Genomic DNA, 10,900 nt, shown 5'->3' with positions numbered 1-10,900 from the left:
TCATTAGTGGAAGCATGTACGACCACCCAAGCTCCAAGCTTTTTGCACTCAGTTTTTGCCTTTTCATAGTTCATACGAATTGGAATATACTTGTATAATAAACCATTGCTGGCTTCAAACCAATCCAAACCGGCGTCTTCTAAAATGATTATAAAGTATACGAAGGTTAGTTCAGTATAATTAAAATTTAATGAGTGTAATTTGCTTTATCCTCGCGTGCCCGGAAAACGACAGACGTTAGCACGGGTGTTCTGTTTCATACACCTCGTGCCAGCTTACGAGTTACCACGTGTGTAACTTTGTAGGTAAAAATATTAGCTATACATAAAAATAAAATAAAAAAACAGAAAAATAATCACCTACAAAGTAACATACATTGTAAATCGCGAGCCGGCACGAGGTGTATGAAACAGAACACCCGTGTTATAACGACTGCTGTTTTTCGCCCACGCGAGGATAAAGCAAGTTACATTCATTCATGTATTATATTTAGTTCAAAATTTTACTCACAAAAACTTACCTAAATAAACAATCCATTCAATTTTAAGTTCGATCCACTCCCAAGAAGAATGTACGTCCACTCTTTTTAACTCTATACTTAAGCTGTCGGAAAATATCTGCAAAACTTTTGCTTTGAATCTGTGCTGCAAGGATGCATCAGTCGGCCTGACCAAAGTGACAGCAGCATTTTTTGGTGGCGAGCTAAAACAAGTCATTAGACCAACGGTCAGTTTAGCTTTTGAAGAAGTTAAAGAATAGGAAAAATCTTCCGTTGTGCCTCTTTGGAATTTAAGTTTTTCTGCAATTTAGGGTGAAAACATCAGTAAAATGAAACTAAAATTAGCTAAACACACTTACCAGCAAAAACATTGTTAAGCAACAATAATAGCATAACACTAATAAACAGCATACTTAGTTTTTTGCAAAGTTTACAAATTAAAACCTTGATTAGTTACAATGTATTAACACTACTGAAACAAAAACTGCTTTAAATTTAATCATTTTACCTAGTAGTGTATTTACTATAAAACCTAATGTTGTTGCAGTTAGTAATAATTCGACGGAAGCTGTTTACAAAAAAACGGGTGTGACGTCATAACACTATATTTAGACAGAACTAATACGTATTTAAGAGGATATATATGACAGCAACGTCAGCACAAAAAGTGTGAAAAACAATACACACAACGTTTATTAGGTAATATTTTGTAAATCTGGTTGTAAAAGCATTGTAATCAATTTATATTCGAATGTTAAAATTAGAGTAACTTGCTTTATCATCGCGTGGCCGGAAAACGACACCCCTCGTGCCAGCTTACGAGTTACCAAGTATATTACTTTGTAGGTGATTATTTTGGGGGATTTTTTCATGTATGGCTGATAATTTGAACAACCCATTAGTGACCACTCAGTTGAAGTAATTATAAAGGGGTGGGGTAATATGGGACAAATTTTGATTCTATTTTCTCGTTCCATTTTGGTAGTAAACAAAAAACATTTGTAGAAATATAAAACCGTATCCTTACGACTCGTATACACCGATAGCAATTTTTAAAACAAGATCAGGATATTTGGATGTTATTCGCAAAAGGTGTCCCATATTTCCCCACCCTATAATATAGTTTTTATATTGTGAAGTTTTGTTAAAATCTGTGACAGATTTTGTTTCAAATTCGGTGGTTATTCAATGCTTGTCCGTTTCTTTTTATGGCTTAAATAGAGTTTCTGAAAAATTAAGTTTTATTTTTCAGATTCGGTCCTGGCTTGAATTTTCGAACAGTACACATATATATAGTAGGTTGGGGAGAGATAGGACACTATTTTTACGTCTCATTTGGTGGTTGAAACAGCACATTCAAATAATTATAAAACGGTATCCTTACGACTCCCATAGACCGTTGTTAATTATTTAAAACACCATCAGGATATTTGTACATTATGTGCTAAAAGTGTCCCATCTTACTCCACCCTACTGTATATATATACATGTACGAAACAAAGTTTTGTGAACTTGTATCCTAAATTTGCCTTATTTGACAAGTTTGTTATAATGTTTGTTTAGATGCCGATGTTATGATACTAGTTAAGTTGAATTCAACCAGTAGGTGTCATATAGCAAACGAGCTATAATAAAAAAAAAACGTAATTTGTCTCTTCGATTACGGTAGCGAAGATTTAGAAATATTTTAAACGAAAAATCAGGATATAGCGACAAAACAACATTTGTTAAAACACGCTTACGGTTAAAAACATATTTACATTTAATTGGAAGAAAATAAGCGTGGTCGGTACACCTAGAGACAAACGAGCCATTTATGTTTAAAATCATTATCGTGTTAAACTTCTAATAGAAACAGAAGTTTGCTTAAACAGTTACATCTACTCAAAGAGCTTCCATGCAATCATAATGTAGCGCCATTTAAACAAAACATCAGGTCTTTAGTTCTGTTTTAATGACTTCCGCCATGGTTTCGTGTTACAACAGCACGACACAGCTTTAATTTATTTGCATGGTCTGGTAATTTTCCACTGTGTCTGCCTTTAGTGCGCGAAATACGAGACTGGTATACAAGTGATAATTATCTGAATAATTCTATTCAACATTTGAAATTTTTTAGGCATTCGGTTAGGTATATAGTAGGGTGGGGGAATATGGGACACTTCTAGCTCATAATAACCAAATATCTTGATGGAGTTTTAAACAATTAACAACGGTCTATAGGAGTCGTGAGGATACAGTTTTATAGTTTTTTAAATATTTTTTTGTTTACTGTTAAATGGGACAAAAAAAAAGAATAAGTGTCCCATCCCCAACCCTACTATACTGAAAACCGTTTGTTACTTTTTCCCTGCTGAAGACAATAAGAACGAAAACACGAATAAAATATGAACAAACAACAAATTTTATAAAATAATACCTGCGTATAAGCTTGGAGTTGTGTAACACAAAACCGTTATCAGATAAAACCAAGCTTCGACCTGTTTAAACTGGTACATTGCATATATATAGTGAAGAGAAAGAAATATCTTTTTGCCAGTAAAAGTTAATTGTAACTTGCTTTTACACGCGTGGCGGGACAACGACAGTAGTTATAACACGGGTGTTCTGTTTCATACACCCTGTGTCAGCTGACGAGTTACCAAGTATGTTACTTCGTGGGTCATTATTGATTTTGGGGGGGGGGGGGAATATTTTTTGTGTTGTTGATAACTTTAGTTGCATCATGATCCGCTAACTACTTTGTCAGACTGCTTAATAAACAAATCTAACAACTTTTACTGGTTGGGTTCATATAACATATGAATTATACAGTTGTGGAGATTCGTTTTTTGTTTAACCGTCTCGTATTTCGCGCACTAATATAGATGGGTGGGTGAAGATGGGACACCTTTTATTTCTATTTTCTTGTCCCATTTGGTAGTACACGAAGTACATTCAAAAAATTATAAAACCGTATTCTCACGATTTTCATATAGACCGTTGTAAATTGTTTAAAACAGCATTAGGACAATTATAATTTTATGTGCCCAAGGTGTCCCATCTTTCCCCACACTACTATATGATAAAGTCTGCACAGTGGAAAATTACCAGACCATGCAAATAAATTAAAGCTGTGTCGTGCTGCTGTAACACGAAACTGTTGCGGAAATTATTAAATCATATTAAACAATCTGCTGTTTTGTAAAGTGATGAACAATATGGCAGGGCGAAAATATATCAACAAGCGATATTTTCCAAGACGCGTTGATCAATTAATTAACACAAAGCTTTAAATTAATGTAAACGTCACCCGTTTCGTCTATAAGTTAACCAAGATGCAAGTCAGTTAAAATTTGTAATTGTTTCATTCTATTGGTGCTTTTTGTGGTATAGTAGGGTGGGGGAGATGGGACACTTTTAGCACATAATATCCAAACGTCCTGATCATATTTTAAACAATTAACAACGTCTATGGGGGTTATGAGGATACAGATTTATAAATATTTGAATTTTTCACCGTATTTGGTAGCAAGCAAAGAACATTTAAACCACGTCTTCCCACGACTCCCATAGACCGTTTTTAATTGTTTAAAACACGATCAGAATACTCGGGTATCATGTGCTAAAGGTGTCTTATCTTTCCCCACCGTAGCATATAGCAGGGTAGGGGAAGATGGGACACTTTTCCTTCTATTTTCTCGTCACATGTGGTAGCAAACAAAGAAAATTTAAGTAATCATAGAACTGTATCCCCCCGACTCCAACATACCGTTTTCAATTGTTTAAAACGCGATCATAATGTTCGGGTATCATGTGCTAAACGTGTCCTATCTTTCCCCACCGTACTATATATAAAAACACTACCTTTCTAGGTTGTTGATTTGCGCATTGTATTGCTCACTGTATTGGTAGCATCATACACATTGGGTCCTAATTTTCAGTTTCACAAAAATCTTACTTTTAAATTATCCTTATTAACTAAAATTTTTTGTTGAATTTTTTGTTTGTTTTTTGTTGTCTTTCAAATTACCCTTATTAACTTAAAAAGTTTGTTGAAGTTGTGACAAAATACGAATAAACAGTTTTACATTTGAACATGTTTAATTTTTGGTTACGAAGTGGTGCTCTTATATGCGGTTTTGTGTAAATACCTAAAGAATTGCAATTTTGGCAACTTAACTGCACACTTGTTCAATTAAATTGCAAATTCTGTTAACGTTTTACTTGCTTAACTTAAAGGTTATTATATTACATTTGCATTTTAGCTAAAACATAAAAAGTGTTCTTTAGAAGTATTTTTGGTACTTTGAAAATAAAAACTGTTTTTTGAAGGTACTTTGTCTTTTGGGTCAATTTAATAACGTAATAATACCTAAATTCGCCTTTTCGCTTGCGGTAGCGAAGATTTTAGAAATATATTTAAACGAAAATACAAAACATAGCGACAAAACAACAGTTGTTAAAACACGCTTCCAGTTAAAACATATTTAAATTCAATTTAGAAAAAAGTTTCAAAGGCTTTTCATCATGTTTGCAAGAAATTGAGCCAGTGCAGAATCTTAGAAACGAACTAGATTTTCTAAGAAATATCGTTAGATATTAAAAACAAACAAAGGATTAATAACTAGCGCGATCGATATAAAAAGCGTTGAGTTTTTCATCTTATCATCACTTCTCTCAGAAGACAACAACGTAAGTCATTCTGTTGTTTAATAATAGTGGTAACTTTATTTTTTTCTTCGATTACAGTAGCGAAGATTTGGAAAAATGTTAAACAAAAGGACAGAAAATAGCGACAAAACCAACAGTTGTTAAAAAGCTTACAATTCAAAAAATATTTTCATTTAATTGGAAGAAAATAAGCGTGGTCGCTACACCTAGCAGACAAACGAGCCATTTATGTTTAATTGTTATAAATTTCAGATGAACAAGTCAGCGCTTCTCTTGCTACTTCTCGTCGGGCTTTTGGTTCTCACTGAAACCCAAGGGTACTGGTCGGACAGACGTCGTCGTCGTCGCGATCGCCGCCGCAGATGGTTACTTGCTGACTCTTTTAGTCAAATGGAAAAAGGTAAGCTATTACAAATACTATTATTTGTTTCATAGTTTCTTCTTAAAAAATTGTTCATTTAAATATATAGTGGGGTGGGGGAAGATGGGACGCCTTTTCATTCTATTTTAGTAAACAAAAAACATTCAAAGAACTTTTAAACCGTATGGTCACCACTCCCATAGACCGTTCTTAATTGTTTAAAACGCGATCAGGATATTTGCATATTATGTGCTAAAAGTGTCCCATCTTCCCCCACCGTACTATATACCGGTTTTAAGTATTATTTATATTAAAATCCCCCCGATATGATATAATATGTCAGTTTTACTGGATATAGGCTTAACTGGTTATAAGGTTTACAAGACATATTTTTACTGAATAAAAGTTTTTATAAAATTTACTGGTGATAGTTAGTTTTTTACGTATTGAATACATACATAAAGGTTTTTCGTAATGTGTACAATTTTTTTTTCCAAAACAAAACTAATTTATCCCAAATAGAACACCTTTAGCTCATATTATCCAATAAAATGCTTTAAAAGGTTAACAACGGCTTATAGGAGTCCTGATACGGTTTTATAACTATTTAAATGTTCTCTGTTTACTACCAAATGGGACGAGAAAATAGAATGAAAATATGTCCCACCTTACCCCAGCCTAAAATATGTCCCATCTTACCCCTCCTCTAAATATTTATTTTTAGCTGCAGCCATTGACGACGAATTCCCGGAATTTGTTTTGCGTGAATAGACAACTGAAGCCATCAGACCAGCCGATGTGTAAATTACTTCGCTGGTGTTACAATAAAACAGCATGAATATACTTAAGTCTTATTTTATCGTGTAATACAAGACATATCAGTAGGGTGGGAAGACGGGACACATAACATTCGGTAGGGTGGGGAAGACGGGTCACAATATCCTGATCATGTTTTAAAGAGTTAAAAACGGTTTATGAAAGTTATGAAAGTATAACACAGTATACATAGTAGGGTGGGAGAATACGGGTCACCTTTAGCACATAATATCCAAATATCCTGTTCGTGTTTTAAACAAACAACGACTCTATGTGAGCCACGAGGAAACGGTTTAATAACTCTTTTTAAATGTTCTTTATTTTTGGGACAAGAAAAAGGAGGAAAAGGTGTTCCATCTTTCCCACCCTAAAATGCATTAAGAACTGTCAGAAAATATGAAAACTTACAAAATTTAGATTTTGGAAATTTGGCTTTGAGCATACTGGATATTGTATAAGTAGTAATTAGGGTCTAGCCTTAGAAAGTATTCGGAGTAAAGATTAAATTTACCATTTAAAGTATGAAGGGACTCGACTATCATAGGTTTTAATAAATTTAAACAGGTTTACATTGGAGCAATCGTATTTTTATTTTAATTATTAATACATAAAATTTGCAGTTACAAATTAAAATCAAAAACATAAAAAAAATTTTTGAAGATAAAGACAAAAATAAGAGGCTCTAATTTACAAAGAGGAAAGCTCACAGCGACGCGTTATCGCGTTATTTTGCGTATAACCATAGAATAACGATGTTCATGCTTGATGCCGAACCAATGTGGGTGCCCCAAAGCCACTAAATGGGTTGTCCAAATTATCAGCCATACATAAAAAAATAAAGAAAATCCTAAAAAATACCCACATAAAAAAATCATGGTAACTCGTAAACAGGCACGAGGTGTATGAAACAGAACACCAGTGTTTAACGACTGTCGTTTCCTGGCCACGTGAGGATAAAGCAAGTTCATTCATTCATTCATTCATTCAAGATGAAACGCTTTGTCCCTTTTACATTAAACGTTCTTCGGTGCAGTCACGACTCTTATAAGTTCAGTAATTAATCATTTAAAATTCCGTGTACTATATAGTCAACCGAATAATTGACGTACAGTCATTCAAGCCGGTAGTTTTAAAGTGCTGGACCAACATGGGCTTGAAGATTATATTCGTAGCTACGATTTTTCTCTGCAGCGCCAAAGTGATTGCACAAGACAGTCAAGGTATTCCTATAATTAATCACATAATTAAAAACCATCGTACTAGGGGGTAAGATGGGACACTTTTAGCGCATAATATCTAAACTTCCTGATCGTGTTTTAAACAACGGTCTATTAAAGCCGTGAGATACAGTTTCATTTGAATGTTCTTTGTTTACCACCAAATAGAACGACAAAATAGAATGAATGGGTGTCCCATCTTCTCCCATGGTATATAATTTTTAAATTTTTCTTTTTTTCTCTATTTAGAAGTGTTATTTTATTTAAACGTTTATTGGGAAAGGGGAAGATGGGACACCGTACCATTTTATTTTCTTCGTCCCATTTATTAGTAAACAAAGAACATTTAAAGAATCATGAAACCGTATCCCCACGACTCCCATATACCGTTGTTAATTGTTTAAAACACGGTCAGGATATTATGTGTTAAAAGTGTCACATCTTCTCCCATCTTACTATATTATTTAATTTATTAAATGTAACTTATTATCAAGCGTGATCTTGAAACGACATTGTTATAACACGGAAGTTTTGTTTCATATACCCCGTAAGCCAGCTTACGAGTTACCATGTATGCAACTTTGTAAGTAGGTGATTTTTTATGTCCGACAATGAAACAATTAAAAATAAGTGACCACTGTTTGGAGAAATTGTCGTTATAGGTGTCTTGGTCAAGGACACATGCGCCCACAATGGTTGCAGTGACAAGCTATTCTCTGAAACGGTCACGTTAATTATTTAGGTAGTAGGGTGGGGTAAGATGGGACACCCTTTTGTTCGATTTTCTCGCCCGATTTGGTAGTAAACTAAGATCCTTCAAAGAATTATAAGGCCGTATTCTCACGGCTCCCATAGACCGTTGTTAATTGTTTAAAACACGATCAGGATATTTAGATATTATGTGCTAAAGCGGTCCCATCTCCCTCCCTCCACTATAAATATAACGGACTGATAAATAAAAATACGACAACGCGGTTTATCTTCGATATGACAGTTTAGTTTTCTTTTAAAATCGGTTTCGCAATCGAAAAATATTTTTTTGAATAAATGAATAAATGTAACTTACTTTATCCTCGCGTGGCCGGAAAACAACAGTCGTTATCACACTGGTTTAATACTTCGTGCCAGCTTACGAGTTACCATGTATGTTACTTTGTGGGTGATTTTTTGGGGGGAGGATTTTTTTATTTTTTTATGTATAGCTGATAATTTGGACAACCCATTAATGACCACGGGGTTGAAGTAATTGCCGTTAAGTGTCTTGCCCAAGGACACATATGCCCGCAATGGTAGCAGCATCGAGCCTCAAAACTATTGCCTTTGGGTTATAAGCAGTCGCGCTAACCACTATGCCACGGCGCCGGATTTTTGTTTCGAAATCGAAAGAGATTTTGTTTTGTTGTTATGCACGTTCGCCCACGAAGTTCCGGTTTGAAAGTCGTGAAAGTCAAACTGTCAATCTTTATGCAAACCAGCGCCAACTTATTCCAGACACCATTACTCTGTCACGTTTTCTGTTTGTCCTGAGTGCAAATTAAACCAAAACACTGCAGGGAAGAAAAAATGTCACGTTCTTGAAAACCTGTTCTGCCAAGTTTTTGAACTGGATTGAAAACGTGTTGGAACTTGAATAATTTCATTGTCTCTGCCATACATCGTGTTTAAAATGCGAAGATTGGTTTCCACTCATTATTGCGCCAATACATTTCTAGACTAGAGCAATAATAGCATTTGAATGACATTGCGCAGTACGGTTGAATGAAGAAATGAACGAATGTAACTTACTTTATCCTCGCGTGGCCGGAAAACGACAGTCGTTATAACACGGGTTTAACACCGCGTGCCAGCTTACGAGTTACCATGTACGTTACTTTGTGGGTGATTATTTTTTGGGGGGGTTTTTGTATTTTTTAAGTATGGCTGATAATTTAGGCAACCCACTAGTGACCACTGGGTTGGAGCAATTGCCGTTAAGTGTCTTTCCCAAAGACACATACGCCAACAATGGTAGCAGCGTCGAGCCTTTAACCCATTACCTCTGGGTTACAGGCAGGCGCGCTAATCACTATACCACGGCGGTTAAAGCTGACTGCACAAATATAGCGTTTAGCGGCAAAAACGCTACGTTTTCTGAAGGACGTGTTGCGTTTCGACATTGCGCACACACGCAACGCGAAGCAAAATTTCGTTCAATAGTGTTTTGTGACGAGTTAACTATTTTTTTTGGATAACTTTTCCGCATAACGTAAAGGCTGAGAACAACTGTTGGCTATCAACTGGATAAAGTGTTTGACAAGAAATTGTTTATTTTTATATTAAAATAGATGTTTATTACTCCTAGCAAACTCTAAGAAATTGTAATTGTAGTTTTATTGCAATTGGAAAAGAATCTATTTTGGTTTGGACTGGAATTTTTCGTTTAGAATGTTTTGTTTCAATTTTTCAACTGAAATTTTTTATTTCAATTCATACTAATAATTCATTTTTTGAGTAAACGCTGCAACTGACCGCGTGAACATCGGTTTGTTTAACAGTCAAACGCAAACGTCTAGTTTTTTCGCTCTGTTTTGTGCCATTGGAAACCCAACCCACCAAATATTTTTCGTACATTTTAATTTAAGATAATTTAAGATACTAACTTTCGGGATGCACATCACAACATAATTAGGTATTCTATGATATTCCTAAAATACTTTTTACAACAACTGTTGTTTTCCAGCCACGGGAGGATAAAGTAAGTTACATTCATTCATTTATTAGGTTTTTAAAAGCTGGTTTGCAGCTTAAATACATGATTAATGTAATGAATAATTGGAAAAAATATTTTAAAATGATTATATATTATATTTGACAGAAACATGTGGATTCAATGCTGTTGCCACGACAACCAGTCAGCCAATCACATCACCTAATTATCCCAACAATTACACAAACAATTTAGATTGTACTTGGACGATAACTGCTCCTCCTGGAATGAGATTACGCTTAGAATTTCATAGCTTTTCTACGGAAAGAGAATATGACACTTTGTCTGTGAGTTGATTGTCCCCTATAACCACTAACCCCTAACCCCTAAAACCACTAACCCCTATAACCACTAACCGCTAAAACCACTAACCCCCTAACCACTAACCCCTATAACCAATAACCCTTATAACCACTAACCCCCCTAACCACTAACCCCTATAACCACTAACCCCTATAACCACTAACCCCTATAACCACTAACCCCTATAACCACTAACCCCTATAACCACTAACCCTATAACCACTAACCCCTATAACCACTAACCCCTATAACCACTAACCCCTATAACCACTAACCCCTATAACCACTAACCCCTATAACCACTA

General features: G+C 35.0%; 2 protein-coding genes across 3 annotated transcripts in view; both read left to right on the top strand.

Moving 5' to 3' along the window:
• The window catches only part of meta5 (Ci-META5), a 12,703-nt gene extending 6,347 nt beyond the window's left edge, over positions 1 to 6,356 (top strand). The window contains exons 9-11 of one of the 2 annotated variants that reach the window (XM_026839133.1): positions 4,984 to 5,072; positions 5,405 to 5,552; positions 6,238 to 6,284. In XM_026839133.1, the coding sequence (XP_026694934.1) occupies positions 4,984 to 5,072; positions 5,405 to 5,552; positions 6,238 to 6,284 (284 nt within the window). 2 annotated transcript variants of the gene reach the window in all.
• A 1,086-nt stretch (positions 6,357 to 7,442) lies between these two features.
• LOC113475211 (CUB and sushi domain-containing protein 3-like) overlaps positions 7,443 to 10,900 on the top strand; it is a 13,809-nt gene continuing 10,351 nt past the window's right edge. The window contains exons 1-2 of the mRNA XM_026839141.1: positions 7,443 to 7,549; positions 10,401 to 10,579. Of these exons, the coding sequence (XP_026694942.1) occupies positions 7,477 to 7,549; positions 10,401 to 10,579 (252 nt within the window). The 5' untranslated portion in view covers positions 7,443 to 7,476. The remainder of the gene's footprint in view (positions 7,550 to 10,400; positions 10,580 to 10,900) is intronic.

The sequence above is a fragment of the Ciona intestinalis genome, unplaced genomic scaffold (genome assembly GCF_000224145.3).
Source record: "Ciona intestinalis unplaced genomic scaffold, KH HT000159.2, whole genome shotgun sequence".
NCBI classification, from domain to species: domain Eukaryota; kingdom Metazoa; phylum Chordata; class Ascidiacea; order Phlebobranchia; family Cionidae; genus Ciona; species Ciona intestinalis.
The sequence above is the reverse complement of the archived record's forward strand: the minus strand, read 5'-3'. Positions and strand labels throughout refer to the sequence as shown.